Raw genomic sequence first — 21,847 nt, 5'->3', positions numbered from 1 at the left:
CATGAGAAAGGTAGACATTAAGGACAGGGAAGCAAATTTTGAAAAGCTAGTCATGGTTTCAGACTCATCCCACGTGAAATTAAATTAAGGTGATGACACAATAGTAATATACAATCCTGTTAGATGGGAGGGGATAGACTTGCGTTTTCTACATGCAAGAATAAGGAGCCGGAGGCAAATATTTTTTTTAAAAGAGCTTTTATTTTGTGAAACTTTTACAGACAAAAAATATTAATTGGAACAATAATTATTCCTTTTAAACTGGATAACACATTTAACAAAAACTAGTCAAGTGATGCTGACCAGAACTCTGCTCCAAAAGGCTTGGACTGGCAATGAGTGTCATCATCCACATAAGTGGCTTGCTGCAGTGTGAGTTCTAACACTCATACCGTGGTTGGCGGGTTGAATGCAGGATGGGGAAGAAAATAAATAAATAAAATCAGAGCTGAAGACAGGGAAAAGTCTTTCATTGGTTGGCACATGGTCGTACATGTAGAGGGGATGACTGAGATGAATGTTGTAGAATGAAACCAGTCACTCCCGCCCGTCGAAGTACACACCCACATTTGCCTGTAAAGTGTAAAGAAGCTCCTTAATAAAATTGACATAAGATACATGGAAATTGTAATTGAAAAAAAATTGCCCTTCTGGGATATTTATTACATTTGACTTGAAATTAAAGCAGTGTATATAATGAGCGAAACCACCGCTTAAATAATAGTCAAATATCTAAATGTATTTCTTCATAGTTATACGTCAAAGACAAGCTCCAAAGACATGCGTGACGCCAACTAAAATAACCCATTTTGCCAGGTCAAATATCCTAGCGAGACTTCACCTGATTGGCGACGAGACAAATAAAGTTGCATTTATTTAATTTAATGTTAAAACACTTACCATAGAAAACATACTAGACTAAAGAGCCCTTTGGGCCAAGTGTGCCCTGTATCCAACTATTCTTCAACATACCTTTCTCATTTGTGTTACGATGGCCATAGGGGTGGTGGCAGCGTTGGGGTAGTGGTGGGCCAGAAACTTACCTCACGGTGTACCAGGACCCAGAACCCCTTCTCAGGGTGAGACACACCCCACGAGATGTCATGTTTAATTGCTATATTGTAATTTACCTCGCCACCATGGCCTATTTATTGCCTTACCTCCCTTGCACTCACTGTATATAAACTTTATTTGCTTTTTTCTACTGTATTATTGACTGTGTTTTGTTTATTCCATGTGTAACTCTGTTGTATGTGTCGAACTGCTATGCTTTATCTTGGCCAGGTCGCAGTTGTAAATGAGAACGTGTTCTCAACTAGCCTACCTGGTTAAATAAAGGTGAAATAATTTAAAAAATGAGTTGCCACAGATCCATTTCCAACCCAGTCCTCCACCTCCCAGTAGGCTCTGTGGCTGCTGAACCCCTGGGTGGCGAGGACACACGGCACCTGGGTGAAGCGCTGGGCCGACAGGGGGAACTTCCTAGCCATCTTGCTCCGGTCCCCCCAAATCTCACAACCATGGGACCCCCTTCTGAACAGCAGCGATGGGTGGGCTGTGCTGGGGTCAGGAGTCACCTCAACTGAGAGGAGGAGAAGGGATAGGTAGAGGAAAACTACAATCCATTGTTGAATTCATTTTCCAAAGTTGAGCATACATAGGGTTAGCAACACACCAGACACTAAATATAACACAACATGGAGGCAGACTCAGGACTACACATTAGCTCACCTGTGAACTCTTTAACCAAGGCAATCTGAGGGATAAACAGAAGGTAACAATTTATTAGAAAACATAAAATTGCAAATGTTTAATGGTGCACATCTGGGCCCATACTCATGTTGTCAGACTAGGAATGCTGATCTAGAACCAGAGGGGTATCCTACTAATCAGGTTTGAGGAGTTGTGAGGTGGCTTAGGTCAGGTCTGAGTGCAACTCGGGATAACCAGTCATACGAATGTGGCTCACCTTTACATCAGGTAAATGTTTATGGCAACAAATCCTTCAAAACCAAACTGCTCCCAGGCAGGTTAACTCAGGGCTAAAGCCCTTTATCCTGAATGAAGTGTTGGAGTTGAGACCAGTGAATGAAGTCTGATTCTCCCTCCCCCTGCAAAGACATCATTATCTCCTTCTTTGGTGGAAGATGAAATTATTTATCAATCAAATCTTTGTTAAAATACCTCACATTATTTAGTAATGACAGAATAAATTATAAACTTCACGCAAAGTAAAACTTGTGTACGACTCAATACAATTCCTACATCAATAGGTGAAGGGAAAGCGGTCCTTGAGCATTGATCGGCACACCAATGACAGCATTATGATTAATTTATTACTTAAGACAGGATTTCTAAAAAAACATTTCACATCATAGCCTTCTGAATCTGCAAAGATAACCAACTTCATTTGTATTTCAGCACCAATGAAAGTGTGTCATTGACTTGCCCATGGATTAACATTTCAATGAAGACTTTGGCAACCGACTAGCCAAGTGTGACATCCATGCGCAGTTACAAGCCTTCTAGAGTTAGTATTTGGCGGACGAGCAATAGCCAATGTCGTAGTACAGATGAAGACTGAGCTAGAATTTGAAGACAACTGAAGCTGGTTTGCTTTCAAAACCTTGAGTGATCTAGCTTGCTTCATTGTATATGCAGAGAGGTGTACAGAGTTCAAACATTAGCAACACCTTCCTAATATTGAGTGGCACCCCCTCTTGCATTCAGAACAGCCTCAATTTATTGGGGCATGGAATCTACAGAGCTTCAAAAGCATTACACAGGGATGCTGGCCCATGTTGACTCCAATGCTTCCCACTGTTGTCTCATGTTGGCTGGTGGACCACTCTTGATACATGGGAAACTGTTGAGCATGAAAAAAACAGCATAATTGCAGTTCTTTACACATATCGGTGCCCCTGGCACCTACCATACCCTGTTCAAAGTCACTTCAATATTTTGGCTGTGCCATTCAGACAACGTACAAAAGCCAAGTCTTTTATTTCACCTTTATTACTTTAAGTCTCAATTGGCCTCATTCATCTACGCTGACTGAAGTGTCTATAACAAGTGACATCAATAAGGGATCGTCGCTGTCACCTGGTCAGTCTCATGGAAAGAGCAGGTGTTCTTAACGTTTGGTATAATCTGACTTTGGCTGTGTTGACACAGGCAGGCCAAATCTGATCTTCTGTCCAATCACATCAGATCTTTCTCAGAGATGATCTGTCAAAGACCAAGTAGTGAAAAAAGATCAGGATTGGGCTTCCTGTGTAAAAGCAACCCAATTGGTATTTTGACCAATCAGATCAGGGGTGCATTCCTTTGCACAGGTGTTGCGGACGTATGCCAGATCTTACAAAGCCTGGATAGGCATTTTAAGTAATAGCAAACCACATGTTTTAGGACTCAAGCGCCCGACAGCACAGATTAAGTGACACACCACCATTGGGCAAAGCATGCAAAGTCTGAGCTGGGGGAACACAACCCAGATCTTGTGCTAATAACTGGGCAACAGATCTTAAATTAGACTTCCTGTGTAAAGGCAGCAATTAAGATCTTAAAGGCTGAAGTGACTATGTCAGACTGAATACAGACCTGAGACAGCATCGCCGTTTGTCAAGTAGCCCATCTTGGGTAGTTTGTCCATGTTTTTCATTAAATTCTCCCGAAGGTCTGCCAGTAGAACTAAGGGGATGTTGACGCTGCATAGTCCTCTGATGCCATCTGGAGGAACAGGAGGGAAGATTCTGAAAGGAGGACGAGCGAGAGATATTTAGAATGAATTAAAGGAGTTAAACATGCATGATGCATCAGAGAGAATAAAGTAGCTGTCGCACGTCAAAAGTCTGATTTATGACCCTATGTCATGATGACGTGTGGGCTTCCGGTCAGGACATCCTGGCGGGAAAGTGACCATGTGGTTATGCCCATATATGTGCATCCTGTTCCTGTTCTCACGCCATAGAGTGAGTGCGAAAAAATGTATATAATGTCTTTGAAGTTGTCATGATGCTTGATGTCTAGGGACCTCTTTGAACTGGGTGGGGGGATGAACATTTCAAAGAGTATGGCCCCCACCTATTTTAATGCCCTTAGGTTTGTTGTCTATGAAACAGAAATGTCTGGACGGGGCTTGTGTCTGTGTGTGTGTGGTGTGTGTGTTTGTGTGTGGTGTGTGTGTGTTGTGTGTGTGTGGTGTGTGTGTGTGTGTTGTGTGTGTGTGTGTGTGTTGTGTGTGTGTGTGTCGTACCAGCAGTGTTAAGAAACAAGGTCCCTTCTCAGTGTGTACATTTCAAGCTTTTAACAACAATAAAACAGACATATAAATAATGATTCTCGGCCCACCACACAGCCTATGGATGTTCGGTGCATGTACACCGGGGGATTTTGAAACAGGTAGATTACAACACCAAAGTATTGGGGTTAAGAAAAGATCATAAAGTTAATTTCAGATTCAGGTTTAGAGGGTAATAACTTTAGGGAAACCACATTTCACACTATGTACAGTCATAGAGAGCCAACAAATCAAGGTGTAACCGGGATGAATGGATATTAAATGTACAACAGGAGTCCTCTGTAACAAGCAATACGTGTTAAATATGTGTCACAGTCAATCATGACAGCCTCTTTTTGAAAGGCCTATGATCTGAAGGCCCTAAGAATCGCTTCAATGGCCTATAGCCCTGACGTCAAAGTGACAATTTTAGCCTGTGAACAATATGCTGGTGCTAATGCGACAAAGTCTGTCAATTCTCATGTATCTTCCATAGCAGGCAATGATGTCAACTTTTTTATGCCTGTGTTTAGTTTTAAATGGGTGGATTATCCCATTTTCATAACACTTATGAATAAACTGGACAATCTTTTCCAAAATCGTGAACAATTACGGCGCTGGCCACGGCTATCCTTGAGACATACCCAGTACCTAAATGCCCGATGGATTATATAACCATGGAGTGAAAACTTACGGATTTTTGATGGACCGTGCAAGAGAGCCAGGCAGTTTGATGGGGAATTGGACAGGGATAATGGGGATGGTTACCCAAGCCCTTTATCTGTAAGAAAGGCATAGTAAAAAGGGGACATTAATTATGAATGGCTATAAAATGTATGTACTTGATTTCTGAATGAAATAAAATGGTTTTAAAAGCAGTATCTCACCCCTTAAGGAACGGTAAGCTCTCGTTTTCACTCTCACCCCGGTCTGTCATGGAGAAAAACAAGAAAAGCCATGTGCGCGCGTGTGTGTGCTGTCGTATGTGTGTGTGTTTCAAAAAACAAAAACAAAAAAGGGGAGGGGTGTGTGTTCAAAAATGCCCATGCATCTGCGCTCAAAGCTCTCTCTCTCTATGCAGGGGTCGTTTGAAACCCAGGTTTACAATATCCTGCAAAACAGATGCCTACCCCCRAACCATAAAGTGTGTCGGTGTCTTTTAAAAACGGACACTTACGATTCATTAACACATAGGTCTTTKAAATCCTAATTTAGCTCAGAATCTAGGTGTTATCCCGGAGGATGTAGAATATCAAAAGGGTAATACTGTCTCGACACCCCAATCCTGTTGTTTGAACCCACTACCTTTGTAATCAAATATACCGTTTGTTGCATACCGGATAGCGCCCGGGAAAAAAACGTCACCCCTGCTCTGTAAACTCATTCCTTAGTATCTGGTGTTAGGGGCACAACCGCGGAACGAGTCTTGTGAAAAAGATAAGTCCCCATTCTGRTAGAACCGTTTTAGCYCAGCTGCAATCCCACAGGCCTGCAAACCCCAATAGTTATCGGACTGAACAGTTAAAAAAAGATCCTCTGGGAATCCCGCCTAATGGAGCTTTCTGAAGGTGAGTTCGTGAAAAAAATATATATTAGATTTGTATGTTGAGGAATTGTTTGAACATTATGGATATTATAGTAATATTAAACATGCGTTGTATGTGTTTTAAACCGATGACAACAATTTTTTTTAAATGTAAAATGCACATATTCATGTAATTTAAAAATGTATATCGTATAACATGTTAATACTATCTAACGTTCGCAGGATATGCAACATTAAGCCAACTGCATCCCGGGGATAAATTATATGGAACAGCCTTCATTAGAATGGAATTCCGATGAGCAACGGATGGACACATAATTTTACGAGATATCGATATGTCAACTGTATGTATTTTTTATGATAAAATGTACACCCGACATCGAAAACCATACACCCCTGGAGGGCATGATCGAAAAGGAAGGGGTACCCCCGGAACATGAAGAGTAAAACCTTGAATTCGGACGATTTCCCCGCTTCAAATGACATTTCGGAGGTCTCTGATTTGCGATTGTTTGTGATGGGCAGAAAACAGGTTAAGGACAACTCCGAGGCTGAAACAACATTCAGTCATGATATTCTAAAACAGGAAGACAACGATTTTTACAGATATTCAGAAACGGATGGACAATAATTATTATTTGTTTTGTTTTTTAAATATATTTTTTTAGGCAATACGTCAAATGGACATATTCTTATAAGTAAAAATGTATCTATTTCGTATAAATACAGGTTAACATTATCTAATGTCTGTATGATACCCAGAGGCTACCGGGCATAATTGATTGGGAACCGACAGAGTTAGACGGGGATTCTCAGAAGGAAACTGCGCCCGGTCCATTACGTAGCCCTTCAACATCACACTATTTTCGACGTAAGTCCAAAAAAACATTTTTTAATCCATAATAATATTTATACATTAAAAACAAAAAGTGTGCACCCTATTTTAAAAGCTATTTTTGTGTTTACAGCGGACAGCCAACAAACAGGGGTACATGCTGCATTAGGGACTCTGAACGACTTCGGAAGAGCAGATGAAACAGATGCTATTCTACGGTTTTGGACTAACGGCCTTACCCTAACTCCAGACACCAGTCAGCAGTCCCAGAACAGATAAAACAATAATCGGTGAATCRTTCCTTCCTCATGGAACTTTTTGAAGGGGAGTTGAATATTCAAGGTGATGTTTGTATACAGATATATATTATTTAAGAATGACAGGTATTAATTCTTGGCATTTACATGTATGTTTTTAAAATTTTTATGAAGGCTATTTATCCAATGAACCATTGTTTTAATTCAAACTGTTTGTAAACAATAGCTTCTTCCCTCGTAGGGTCTACTTGACCCGCTTATTAAATCAGACCTCTCAGACTAGAAAGTATGATTAGAAACCATGGCCAACTATATTCAATCTGTGATTAGAAACGATAATTAGAAGCTATGACAAAACTATGATCAAACTATGATAACTATGAACAACTATGAAGACAAGGCTGTGTGCGTGTGAATGATTATCTATTATTTAAGTCTGTAATATTACTCTCTCTCTCTCTATGTATACCCTTTCACTCAATGTATACCAAAGTAGCAAATATTTAACAACGTTTCAACATCCGGTATTGCAACATTTATGAAAGACAATGACATACAATTTTAGGCAATTATCGATATAATGTGTTACATAGTGTGCAGCTGCGACAACTTTAGGTAATATACTCTCTCTCAGGCTATGAAAACAACAAGAGATAGGACATTGACTCCTGAGTGTTGATAGGTCTTAGATTTTATAGACAGGGTATCTGTAAAACACATTGTGACAACTATTGAAAATGCAAAAAGGGGTTTTCAGAAATACATTTTGTTTGACAGATTTGTATTATTATAAAAAGTAATATAAAAATTATCAGAATCTTTAGTATTATTATGTTACATGCGAGACATACCCAGAAATGTCAACGTAGACAACATACAAGAATGTGTTTACCAGGCTGTGTTCCTTTTTCTCAGACTAACACACTGTAGAGTTTCCTATTTCCTAAAGAACAATCACTAAGACAAAACACAAAAAGTTGTAATACAATCAGTATACATGGCATTCTATATGGAAAACAGGTACATTTTGAAAGATTATGATGTTGATGTGATTTTTTAAATTCATTTCTCAATTTAGGATAATACTGTTTATTTTATACTTTACTTAAATTGTATTATTTATCTTGCCTCATACCAGGCTAATACACTACCAAGCCATGCAAACAGCTAGGGAATTAACCCAGAACCGTTGTGTGTCTTTCTTGGACCAATAAATGATCAAGAATACCAATAGGCATGATCTGATCCTCAACCCTATCACGACATCCTATAATGCACAGACATATGCAAAACCATAAAACGCTGACAAGAAAACAATGAAAACCTTAACCTGTTTGGGGTGCAGCCCGACACCGGTACACTTATGACAACATCCAGCTCAAGTGCAGGGCGCGAAATTCAAAAGCTATTTTTTTTTTAATATTTAACTTTCACACATTAACAAGTCCAAGACACCAGATGAAAGATAAACTTCTTGTGAATCAAACCAACATGTCCGATTTTTAAAATGTTTTACAGGGAAGACAAAATATGTAAATCTATTAGCTAACCACGTTAGCAAATGCCACCACTTTTCCAACTCCATCAGTTTCTTACTCCATCAGGTGCTATCACAAATTCGACCAAATAAAGATATAAATAGCCACTAACCAAGAAACAAATTCATCAGATGACAGTCTGATAACATATTTATTGTATAGCATATTTTTTTTCAAAAAATTTGCATATTTCAGGTATAAATCATATTTTACATTTCAGCTACACTCAGAAAGTGCATCGAAAGCAGCCATAATATTTACAGACACCAACGTCAAATAGCTAATTACTCATCATAAAACATTTCCGAAAAATATATAGTTTGCAGCAATTGAAAGATAGGCAACTTGTGATTCCAAACAATATTTCCGATTTATAAAATGTTTTACAGCGAAAACAAAATGTATCGCTATATTAGCGTAGCCACAATAGAGAGACACATTTGGGCGCCCACGACCCGTTCACATGCACGACAGATATATGAAATAACATCATAAAATGAGTCTTACTTTGACTGATCTTTCATCAGAAGGTTGAAGAAGGTGTCCTCTGTCCAGATGAGTCGTTGTTTCGATTCAGAATGGCAAATTTCCCTCTTCAATTAGCATTGGCACGAGCCGAGTGGCATAAATTTCTCCAACGTAAACACAGTCAGAGGACGGAACACGGCAAAACTCCCGAATAAAGTTTCAATAATCTGATTAAACTATATTGAAAAAACATACATTACGATGATAGTCATTATCAAAAAAAATTGAGCGGAGATGGTAGCCGTTCGATTCGTTACGAAGCGCAAAACAGAAGTCAATCCCACTTCCTTCAGAGTACCGGAAGTGGACGCCTCACGTCAAAGAAATAGTTTTTTTTCCACCACAGACAAGATGAGCACAAAAATTTCTTCTCTGACATCCCTTTACACAATAGGAAGGCGTATAGAGTGTCAGCAGACTCCTAAGTGTCAAGACCGATGTATAGGCATCAAGTTGAAAGAGCATCGATTTCTGACATTTCACTTCTGGTCAGGAAAAGTGCTGCAGAAGGACTTCTGTTTACTCAGAGAAATATTCCAACTCTTTTAGAAACTAGAAAGTGTTTTCTATCCAAAAAGAATAATAATATTCATATTGTACGAGCAAGATTTGAGTAGGAGGCGTTTGAAATGGGCACGATTTCACTGGCTACTCAACACTTTGCCTGTGCAGCCTTAAGAAGTTTTAAATGACTACATGCACTGCCATTATTTTTAGTTACCATCCACCAATGGTTGAATTGGGTACTTTTATTTGTACATGCACCGAGCCTCCAAGTGGCTGGAGCCATACAACAGGTAATTAAAAAGACCATATAAAGTATGTGAAAAGCTGGGGTCAAAAGTATTTTTTATGTTTGGTTTTTTGTTACAACCAACAGGTCTTCCTAACATTCGATAACTTACGAGGGAGATTAGAACCCAAAAGTAATAGGGGGTAAGAAAGATCCTAAAGGTAATTTATATTTCGGTTTAGGGGGTTAAACCTGTTTATGGCTGCAGCCCGGTGTCGGTACAACTTATGACAACAGCGTCAAGTGCAGGGCGCGAAATTCAAAAGTTATTTTTTAGAAATATTTAACTTTCCACATTAACAAGTCCAATAAGCAAATGAAAGTACACATCTTGTGAATCCAGCCAACATGTCCAATTTTTTTAAATGTTTACGCGAAAACCACGTATATTTATTAGCTCACCACCAAATACAAAAAAGCACAGACATTTTTCACAGCACAGGTAGCTTGCACAAAACCAACCTAACTAACCAAGAACCAACCAAACTAACCAAGAAACAACTTCATCATGATAAGTCTTATAACAAGTTATACAATAAATCTATGTTTTGTTCGAAAATGTGCATATTTTGAGGTATAATCATAGTTTTACATTGCAGCTACAATCGGAAATAGCACCGAGCAGCTAGAACAATACAGAGACCAAATTGAAATACTAATATCATCATAAAACATTTATGAAAATACATGGTGTACAGCAAATTAAAGACAAACATCTTGTGAATCCAGCCAATATTCCGATTCTTTAAGTGTTTTACAGGGAAAACACAATATAGCATTATATTAGCTTACTACAATAGCCAACCACACAACACAATTGATTCGTTAGGCACGTTAGCGATATCGAATAAACCATCAAAGATATTAATTTTTTCATCCCTTCTCAAACTTCATCAGATGACAGTCCTATAACATCATATTACACAATACATATATGGTTTGTTTCGAAAATGTGCATATTAGAGCTGAAATCCGTGGTTATACTTGGGAAACTTAGCATCTTTTTCCCAGAATGTCCAGATATATTTCTGACACTCACTATTCTAATCAAATAACTATTCTAGACTTTACAAAAAAATACATGTTGGACAGCAAATTAAAGATAGCTTAGTTCTTAATGCAATCGCCGTGTTAGAATTCTAAAAATAACTTCATTAGACATGCAGCTTACGTTATGGCGAGAGCGCCCAAACTAATTACAATGTTCGACAGATATATGAAATAACATCATAAATGGGTCCTTTTGATGATCTTCCATCAGAATGTTGTACAAGGGGTCCTTCGTCCAGAACAATCGTTGTTTGGTTTTAGAACGGCCTTTTTCCCTCTCGATTTAGCAAGCAAACTTGCCAAGTGGCGCGAAGCTCTCCATCGTCAACAAACTCAGAGAACGGAACCGCCAAAAGTCCGAAAAAATTTCAATAATCTGATTAAACTATATTGAAAAAACATATTTACGATGATATTGTCACATTTATCAAATAAAATCAAAGCCGGAGCTATTAGCCGTCTATAACAACAGCTTTTCAGAAGCCAATCCGGAAGTCCTTTCCGCGTCTTCTTGAACAAAGGAAATTGGGGTCCTGTCATTCCAAGCGCTCTCTTTTGACCATAGAAAGAGCTAGAGACCCATTTACCCTCTCACAGCCTAGTTGACATCTAGTGGAAGGCGTATGAAGTGCATGTATACTAATAGATTTCAAGCAAAAGATTAGGTAGGCCCTGGAACAGAGCCTCGATTTGAGATTTTTCACTTTCTGACAGGAAGTTTGCTGCAAAATGAGTTCTGTTTTACTCACAGATATAATTCAAACGTTTTTAGAAACTTGTTTTCTATCCAATAGTAATAATAATATGCATATTGTACGAGCAAGAATTGAGTACGAGGCCGTTTGAAATGGGCACCTTTCATCCAAGTTACTCAATACTGCCCCTGCAGCCCAAAGAAGTTAATAACTTTAGGGAAAACAATATTCACACTATGTGGATTATAAACATGTACATACATAGAGAGCCATCACATCATGATGTAACAGGGATGAGTGGCGATTCAAAGTACAACAGGAGTCTTCTGTAACCTGCAATACGTGTTAAATATGTTTTACATACATCCATGACTGAATAGTTTCACAAACCCCCTTTAAAGTTTTTGTAAGAAAGTTGTAACAGGCCTCATTCAACAGTCTAGAGATGAACCTAGAGACACCAAAACATCAACGTTTAGAGCAGCTTGGAGATTATTCCCCATGTAAGGGGGGKAAAGAGCTGATTTACCTAACTCTGTACAAACCAAAGGAATTTCCAGAGTTAGCAAACCCTGACACTGGGTATGATAACTCTGACTCGTATGTCTAATGATTATTGTAGATGTTTACACCTGAGGGAGTTTACAGTAGGTCAATGAGATGTATAAAGGCAAAGAGAGCAACAAATTGATCTACGTGACCTCAAAGAAGGACAGCCTACTTTATAATAGAGAATGCAGGGATGTGTACTTTTTGTTTTTAAGTCAGCTTAACGTATATACTAGTACAACATATTAGGTACATACACTTCAATCATTAGAATTATTTTCGTACACTCGTGAAAACATATACTTCGTTTTTACACGTATTCTATAATAATTTAAGTTCAATAAAGATAAATAAAGATAAATAAAGAAAACATACAAATCTAATATATATTTTTTCACGAACTCACCTTCAGAAAGCTCCATTAGGCGGGATTCCCAGAGGATCTTTTTTTAACTGTTCAGTCCGATAACTATTGGGGTTTGCAGGCCTGTGGGATTGCAGCTGCGCTAAAACGGTTCTAACAGAATGGGGACTTATCTTTTTCACAAGACTCGTTCCGCGGTTGTGCCCCTAACACCAGATACTAAGGAATGAGTTTACAGAGCAGGGGTGACGTTTTTTTCCGGGCGCTATCCGGTATGCAACAAACGGTATATTTGATTACAAAGGTAGTGGGTTCAAACAACAGGATTGGGGTGTCGAGACAGTATTACCCTTTTGATATTCTACATCCTCCGGGATAACACCTAGATTCTGAGCTAAATTAGGATTTMAAAGACCTATGTGTTAATGAATCGTAAGTGTCCGTTTTTAAAAGACACCGACACACTTTATGGTTYGGGGGTAGGCATCTGTTTTGCAGGATATTGTAAACCTGGGTTTCAAACGACCCCTGCATAGAGAGAGAGAGCTTTGAGCGCAGATGCATGGGCATTTTTGAACACACACCCCTCCCCTTTTTTGAAACACACACACACACATACGACAGCACACACACGCTGCTTTTTCTCTTTTTTCTCCGTGACAGACCGGGGTGAGAGTGAAAACGAGAGCTTACCGTTCCTTAAGGGGTGAGATACTGCTTTTAAAACCATTTTATTTCATTCAAAAATCAAGTACATACATTTTATAGCCATTCATAATTAATGTCGCCTTTTTACTATGCCTTTCTTACAGATAAAGGGCCTGGGTAACCATCCCCATTATCCGTCCCCAATTCCCCATCAAACTGCCTGGCTCTCTTGCACGGTCCATCAAAACGCCGTAAGTTTTCAATCCATGGTTATATAATCCATCGGGAATTTAGGTACTGGGTATGTCTCAAGGATAGCCGTGGCCAGCGCCGTAATTGTTCACGATTTTGGAAAAGATTGTCCAGTTTATTCATAAGTGTTATGAAAATGGGATAATCCACCCATTTAAAACTAAACACAGGCATAAAAAAGTTGACATCATTGCCTGCTATGGAAGATACATGAGAATTGACAGACTTTGTCGCATTAGCACTAGCATATTGTTCACAGGCTAAAATTGTCACTTTGACGTCAGGGCTATAGGCCATTGAAGCGATTCTTAGGGCCTTCAGAACATAGGCCTTTCAAAAAGAGGCTGTCATGATTGACTGTGACACATATTTAACACGTATTGCTTGTTAGAGGACTCCTGTTGTACATTTAATATCCATTCATCCCGGTTACACCTTGATTTGTTGGCTCTCTGACTGTAGATAGTGTGAAATGTGGATTCCCTAAAGTTATTACCCTCTAAACCTGAATCTGAAATTAACTTTATGACCTTTTCTTAACCCCAATACTTTGGGGTTGTAATCTACCTGTTTCAAATTCCCCCCGGTGTACATGCACCGAACATCCATAGGCTGTGTGGTGGGCCGAGAATCATTATTTATATGGCTGTTTTATTGTTGTTAAAAGCTTGAAATGTACATACTGACAAGGGACCTTGTTTCTAACACTGCGGTAGACACACACACACAAGCCCCCTCCCAGACATTTCTTTTTCATAGACAACAAACCTAAGGGCATTAAAATAGGTGGGGGCCATACTCTTTGAAATGTTCCTCCCCCCACCCAGTTCAAAGAGGTCCCTAGACATCAAGCATCATGACAACTTCAAAGACATTATATACATTTTTTCGCACTCACTCTATGGCGTGAGAACAGAAACAGGATGCACATATATGGGCATAACCACATGGTCACTTTCCCGCCAGGATGTTCTGACCGGAAGCCCAAATATGGGTGTGCACACGTCATCATGATATAGGGTCATAAATCAGACTTTTGACGTGCGACATCTACTTTATTCTCTCTTGCATCATACAAGCACGTTGATTCACCTGCAATGACCGAGTGAAGACTGTCCACACATCTTTCTATGAAAGCGTTAGATTGGTGTAAGCATTGACATGAAGAAGTTTTCACCATAGTTGCATCCATGACTGGGAGTGTAAGACAAGCCTATATGTCTGGAGAAGAGTAGAATCGATTCAGGCAGTGTGTGAGAAAATTAAAACCATGAATGATCATGGGGTAAATTGTGAGTGATTTTGTTAGTGGAATTAAATAATTCCTACAATATACTCATTAATTAAATTCAATCTGTCTATTTATAAGAATTTGTAAGATACTTATTAACATAAAAAATAGACAGGATACAGTCATATTAAAATTAGATAATAGTGTTTATTCTCGGAGCACGCTCCCATTTGATCATAAACACAAGTTTATATACAATATATGACGTCATAGATTACAGAATGAGTCTCATTGTCCTGACAAATAGAAAACAGGTTCAAAAGTTAATTCTAACCTCACAGGACACTCACATGAAACACCATATAATCATTTATCCTGAAGGCTCACTATAATTGATTACCACTTGAGCAGACAACTCAAGATAATGAAAGACCTAAAAAGTTACCCACAGCCTTATCTAAACATCTCAGGGCTAAGTTGGGTCAGTTCAACCATAGTTTAACGACCCTTTCTGCTTATTTTATGACCCACAACACAAATCTCTTTTCACCAGGCATGCAGAGTTCAATTATGCAATAGGACTGAAGAATATGTTACAACTGAGAAGACCAATGAAGAGACCTGACTGGCAGTATGAAAAAGGTTTTAGAGTGTGGAGGTAATGAAGCGTGGACCTAACCTGCCTACCAATTTGGAAACGGTAGTTAATGCACTAGTGCAGTTAGGCATGCTCTTTTACCCTTACTCAGATCTCAATTCAAAGCCGAGGATTAGATTTCTTAGGCAGGATAGAGTAAGTATTTTGCTAGTGGTCCAACTGCTCAATAAGAATTGTGATAGATTCAATTATACCAGAGATGTAATGAATGGCTTGGCAGAATATGAATAGAATGTAGATAGATATGTATGGCAGAAAAGGTGGGGTTTGTGTGTTATATCGGGTTCGATGTGCGCTACGTTTATCCAGTAACACAGTCTGGATGGATCTGGTGACTAAGGCTTGGCAGGTTTAACCACCCTAGCTCACGAGTTGGCAGTGACCTCAGGGTGGATTACTTTTCTGGACCTAATTGGTTTGACAGTATGATTTGGAAATGGAAAAATTCATGATATATTGTGTTATGGGCTACCTTCACATGTGTGACTGTATTAGTGTTGTGTGGATGTGGTTTGATTCCGTGTGTAAAAGTTTCTCATTTCCAGGATTCTGGAAGAAATCAATGAGACAACAGATGAATGAATAAGAGTATCAATTCTAAGCTCTGACCAGTGAAGGATGATGTATGAGGCCGATCTAGTGGAGAACGATTCCGGATCTTTTAATTATGAGAACGAGATTGGATGAACTGTATTTGACGTTTTAGAGAATTTAGACGGTTAACAGATTTCAAATGTAAAGACTGTTTCTTAATGAAGATTGTAACGAAATCCTAAATATAGAGTTATGTTTCTGATGAAAGTTAGAACAGCATTGATGTTGATGGAGTGTAAATACAAGTATTGAATTTGATTTATTCTTGTATAACATTATGTTTCTATAATGATAATTATTATATGTAGCTATGAATTGTTTTGTTTATTAGGGTGGATTGTTAGAATTTTGTAATAAATTAGTTAAACAAATTCTAGCTTTAGATAAAACTATAACANCGCCAGCTGGTCTTCGAGTAATTGTCTGAGTCATGATGTGGTTGCGTACTAAAGCGCAGTAATGCTCCTCTATCTGGTCAGCGCTAATATGTTATTATATATAAATATTATTTTTTTTTTTTATGTTTTCGCTTGTCTTTCTCCTTGTTTTTGCGGTATTTAATCTTTCTGTGCTTCTGATATTCTGTAATTCAATTTCTTCGCGCCACCGTTAATTCGGTCGTGTCGAACAAACTCTATAATGATGGTAACAATGCCGCATAAATTGACTCACTCGTTGAGCGTTGCGAGTCAGCGGGTACAAGTCTTGTGTTTCGGTCTCGGTCGTTGTTTATATAAAAATGTCGGTCTCCTAAAACATCTGCCTGCGCTCGGTTGATCAGTGCATTATATAGCGCTGTGTGTCGATGTTGTTGTTTCAAAAAAATGCTCGTAGGAAGCATTGCCTAACGGATAACAAATCTGACCGAAAGTCCCGTATTACCATCCAATATGTCTCTGGAATCCTCGCTGTGGTCTTGAGTGGCCAGCCAGACCCTGCCCCACATTCAACACAGTTACGTTGAGAGTTCCGTGCCACTCGACGATACCCATGCTTAAATGAAGATGTGACATGTTTGCCTTTCTGAAGAATGAACGACTCTTTTGGAGACTACCCAAGACACACACGGCCCTGTTGAATCAATACATTTCTAGATGAACAGAATCAGCCAACAGTAAGACACAAATTATAATAATATGTACTTATCATATCTCGTGCATGTCAATCTGGTCTAAGCGCACCTAGCACACTAACAGTGCGTGTGTCTTGTCTGGCGTGGCCTATATCGCTTTGTGGAAGAAATTTTAGCTCTTTACAATTCAGTTTTCGACCTGTAAAACATTTAATCAATATCGCGATGAGATTATTGTCTGGACTTGCTACAACAAGTACAATCCTGTCTCCCTCAAGACCTTGACTCCGCACAAGCGTTTATGTTATTTTCTCTAGAGAAAGTTTTATGAGAGTAATATTAGGGGTATTTCTGGTACTGTTGGTTTGGTCTGTAAATTGTTTATGAACAGGCTTTTCTGATTGCAGCGAGAAATATGTAAAATTATGAATTTATACCTAAATAACACATTTTCAAAAAAAAAAAACTTGCCCGTTCTATACTAATAAATATTGCTTATCAAGACTGTGTTCTTATGTAGTGTTTCTTGGTAAATGTCCCCAACATAATAATCTTCAATTATATGGCTTCTGATATTATGTTGAATAGCAATACTCGGAGTAAAAAACCTGATGCATGGAGAAATCTCTCTTCTGCTGACGTGGTTAGCTAAGAGATTTACATATTTTGTCTTCCCGTGTAAAGACCCATCCCTTTACAAAAAATCGCAACTTGTTGACTGAGATCACTAAGATGATTCTTTCTTTCTGCCTGTATTGGACTTGTTAATTGTAAAAGTTAAATATTTAAAAAAAAGGTTTTTTTTGAATTGCCGCTCTGCCTGTCCCAAAGTGGCAATTGTGGCCAGAGGAGTGGCGCTAGCGCGCACTTATCCCAGACCCCTACACTATCCAGAGCGAAATATAACTAACAGTTTTTGTGAACTTTGTTGTCGAAAGGGGGACTGTCTTAACTTTACTTCCAGTCTACCTTTCCAATCCCATATCAACCCCATAGCCCTGGGCCCTGGGCCCTAGGCACWTGTGTAGATCTGAGAGGATTGGATAGGTGTAAGCAATATGGTGGTAGCTTTCACCTGACCTCTGATCTAGGTCAAAAAGACACAGGTTAGGACAACGTAGTAATTCCATGAGGAGCGTTCTAAAATAAACAAGTTCATTGGCCCAGCASCGTTGCTGATTCTACAGGATTAGTATTGTAAATGTGACCAGCGGTCAGGACATTAAGTAATGAAGTGGCTGTAGTGGCTGTMATTYTAAACACATTTAAATGACTAGGATGAGAGAGAAACAGTAATGTACTTGCTGAGTAGTTAGCTGAAACGTTCTGCAATGCTAACATCCACTTCCAGTCATTTTCGCTCGCATTGCTCGTCCCATTGTTTAGATTTGTTTCCGCATTTATGCAACGACTTATGGGATATTAGAATCCTCTTGTCCTAACCTGTAGATTTTCAACCTTTTGTATTTATTTTTCTAGTGAACCTTTGTTTTAACAGGGAAGACATATTGAGACCTACGTCTCTTTTACAAATGTGCCCAACATAATACAACATCGTAATATATATATATATATATATATATATATATACAGTACCAGTCAAAGTTTGGACATACCTACTCATTCAAGGGTTTTTCTTTATTTTACTATATTCTACATTGTAGAATAATAGTGAAGACATCAAAACTATTAAAAAAACACACATGGAATCATGTAGTAACCAAAAAAGAGTTAAACAAATCAAAATGTATTTTAGATTTTAGATTCTTCAAAGTAGCCACCCTTTGCCTTGATGACAGCTTTGCACACTCTTGGCATTCTCTCAACCAGCTTCATGAGGAATGCTTTTCCAACAGTCTTAAAGGAGTTCCCACATATGCTGAGCACTTGTTGGCTGCTTTTCCTTCATATGGGGGAGCACGTTCGATCTAATGAGTGAACATGTAAGAATGTTTCAGATGAACTACGAGAGTTTGGAAACAACATGTATTTCGTTATGCCCATATTAAGCACACGTTTTAAATCAGCAAGGTATTCCTGCATAGCTATAAAATCTGACTGTAGTTTTAACACATCCAGATTTTTTGAACTTTTATTTAACTAGGCAAGTCAGTTAACCTCTCTTGGGCACGTGAGACGGTAGCGTCCCACYTCTTCAACAGCCAGTGAAACTGCTGGGCGCCAAATTCAAATACAGAAATACTCATTATAAAAATTCAGAAAACAAAACATATTTTACATAGGTTTAAAGATTAACTTCTTGTGAATCCAACCACAGTGTCAGATTTAAAAAATGCTTTACGGCGAAAGCATACCTTACGATTATGAGAACACAGCCCACTAGACAAATCATTACAAACAGTAGCCAGCCAGAAAGAACAGTTACACAATTTAGAAATAGAGTTCGATTAAAATAACCCTTACCTTTGATGTTCTTCATATGGTTGCACTCAGCAGACATTCATTTACTCAAATTTTTATTATTTTGTTCGATAAAGTCTCTTTATACCCAAAAACCTCAGTTTTTGTTTGTGCGTTCAGTAATCCACAGGCTGAAACGCAGTCAAAACTGGAAGACAAAAAAATCCAAATTGTATCCGTAAGTTCATAGAAACATGTCAAACGATGTTTATATTGAAACCTCAGGTTGTTTTTAGTCTAAATAATCGATAATATTTCAACCGGACAATAACGTTGTCAATATAAAATGTAAACAAGAAACGCACTCTCTCGGTTGTGCGCAAGAAAAAGCTCTGTGAAACTTTAGGGTCCACTCATTCAGACTGCTCTTACTTCCTCATTTTTCAGAATACAAGACTGAAACACTTTCTAAAGACTGTTGACATCTAGTGGAAGGCATAGAAACTGCAATTTGAGTCCCAACCCCTGTGTTACACCTTTATGTACTTCAAGACATTCTATCAATTATGATGGCCTGAGTTCTGTCACTAAGATAATCATGAAACCATGAACAGGCAACAGAGCTCAGCCCTATCGAGGACAACTTACATAATGATCAGATTTAGCCTTTCTGCCTTGTCTTAGACAATAATTCCTCAGTTGCTTAAAAACTTACCAGTGCAGGCCTAATCATGTGTTCCTGGCCTTGACCCAAGCATCAACTGTTTTATGAATGACTTCTGCAACTTCCGGAGTGTACCAGGCTTTCGATTTACTTTTAACCCTTCATTTTCTGAAGGGAACATGATTATCCACAATASTATTGAAGAYATCTGCAAAATGTCTCAAAGCTAAATCAGGTTCAGAGATATCTRAAATACAAKCAAGCCTCTRATAGGCTGGGTGGAATTGTTGCCATATTGTGGACAGCTATCTAATCCTCTAACATCTCCACAAGAGTCTAGCGGGCTAGAGGCTATAGGGGTTGGTTTGAGATTCAGGATCTGTGATGAGGACATATCTAGCATCTCATCTCCTCCCTAGCTTCTTGGATGACATTGAGATCATGCTGAAATGGCGCCCCCCGGTGCTGTATAAGTACCTGTGGAAGTACGTGTGTCTGTTTGCTATGGTGGGCCTGCTGGCGGCAAGTCTACTGCGAATGGTCTTCAAACGACCGACCTACACAGCCTGGAACCACACCACGGTGAGATACCCCTACAGTGGCCCTGGTCCCTGTTCCTGGCTGGCTAGATGGAGGGCTTCCTTTCCTTCCTTCCTTTTGACCTTCCTAACTTCCTTCCTAACTTCCTTTAAGTACATTATTCTCTCAATTGCTTGATTACACTCACGTTCTTTTCTTCACTCTCTTCTTATACCTCCCTTCCCCTCCCTCCCTCTTTCTTTCTTTCTTTTCTCTCTTTCTTTTCTCTCTCTCTTTCGCTCTCATCCCCCTATACAAAGTGCTATCTAGAACCTAAAATGATTATTTGACTGTCCCATTGGAGAACCCTTTGAAAACCCTTTTTGGTTCCAGGTAGAACTCTTTTGGTTCCAGGTAGAACCATTTTGAGTGCCACACACTGTAGGTGCTCAGATGCAATAATTGAATAACCTAATAACCAACGTTTGGACAGACAAGCTGTCTTCATCAGGGTATAATGACAAACACTGCAGGGTGACTTGTTTATATAGTGTCAAAGGACACACACAGGTGTCTGTAATCATAGCCGGGTGTGGCCTGATATCATTGGTTAATTCTCAGATATAAAAATAACATACCAAAAACATGAATGGATAGCATACGATCATAGATACAATCTGGCTACATAAGCCTACAAACATTTACAATAGCAAAATCACAATAATCACAAGAATGTCTTCAGATCAAAGTCTACATTGAGACCGGGAGCAAGGGTCTTTAAATGAAAGCCTCTCGTTTTAACAATAAATTGTCGAGGTCACCCCCTCCTAGGGAGGGTGACATGTTCGATGCCGATATAATGTAGGGACGAAATCGAGTGTTTTGCTTCCAAAAAGTGGGCTGTAAGTCGAGTTTTTGCACCTAATGGCKCTACGATGCTCCGAGATTCATACTTTTAATTTGCGTTTTGTTTTACCCACATAATTTTTACCACAAGGACAAGTTATAAGATAAATAACTGCCTTAGTGGAGCACGTGATAACACCTTTGATTGGGATCTGTTTCCCTGTTTGGGGGTGTTTGAAGGATCTACATTTATAAGTGCCATTGCATTGAGCACAGCCATTACACTTGTAGTTTCCATCCAGTAGACGTAAATAGACGTTGTTCAGGAATATCTTGGGGTGGTAAATCAGAGTTTACCAATTGATCTCTGAGATGTCTGCCCCGCGAGAATACGATCAAGGGAGGGTCCGAAAACACATTACCGATACTATCATCGGAGCTTAGAATGTGCCAATGTTTGTGAACGATTCCAAATAAGAGAAATCTAAATCTCTTCTTATACCCATCCTCCCTCCCTCCTCATCTCCCCCCTCTCTCTTTCTTCATTTTTCTTCGTCTTCTCTCTCTC

General features: G+C 38.9%; 2 protein-coding genes and 1 long non-coding RNA gene across 4 annotated transcripts in view; 2 read left to right on the top strand and 1 right to left on the bottom strand.

Moving 5' to 3' along the window:
- Nucleotides 1-224: 224 nt before the first annotated feature.
- LOC112068983 (E3 ubiquitin-protein ligase TRIM39-like) lies at nucleotides 225-5,462 on the bottom strand. Of its 2 annotated transcripts, XM_024136233.2 has the most exons (5): nucleotides 5,167-5,462; nucleotides 4,974-5,060; nucleotides 3,601-3,752; nucleotides 1,732-1,756; nucleotides 225-1,582 (listed from the first exon to the last, which is right to left on the bottom strand). In XM_024136233.2, exons 3-5 carry the CDS (start codon nucleotides 3,610-3,612, stop codon nucleotides 1,329-1,331), a joined length of 291 nt encoding a protein of 96 aa, XP_023992001.1. In that variant the 5' UTR covers nucleotides 3,613-3,752; nucleotides 4,974-5,060; nucleotides 5,167-5,462; the 3' UTR covers nucleotides 225-1,328. The 2 variants fall into 2 exon arrangements, with proteins under 2 accessions (XP_023992001.1, XP_023992002.1); XM_024136234.2 differs by lacking the exon at nucleotides 4,974-5,060.
- LOC112068984 (uncharacterized) lies at nucleotides 5,368-8,144 on the top strand. The gene is made up of 3 exons (XR_002893661.2): nucleotides 5,368-5,847; nucleotides 6,048-6,696; nucleotides 6,794-8,144. It is a non-coding gene; the product is annotated as an uncharacterized lncRNA (long non-coding RNA).
- Nucleotides 8,145-19,803: 11,659 nt separating this feature from the next.
- The window catches only part of LOC112068985 (sodium-dependent neutral amino acid transporter SLC6A17), a 7,293-nt gene continuing 5,249 nt past the window's right edge, over nucleotides 19,804-21,847 (top strand). Inside the window, exon 1 of the mRNA XM_070438359.1 lies at nucleotides 19,804-20,496. Coding sequence (XP_070294460.1) covers nucleotides 20,299-20,496 — 198 coding nt within the window. The 5' untranslated portion in view covers nucleotides 19,804-20,298. The remainder of the gene's footprint in view (nucleotides 20,497-21,847) is intronic.

This window comes from Salvelinus sp. IW2-2015, unplaced genomic scaffold, assembly GCF_002910315.2.
Source record: "Salvelinus sp. IW2-2015 unplaced genomic scaffold, ASM291031v2 Un_scaffold815, whole genome shotgun sequence".
NCBI lineage: Eukaryota > Metazoa > Chordata > Actinopteri > Salmoniformes > Salmonidae > Salvelinus > Salvelinus sp. IW2-2015.
The sequence above is the reverse complement of the archived record's forward strand: the minus strand, read 5'-3'. Positions and strand labels throughout refer to the sequence as shown.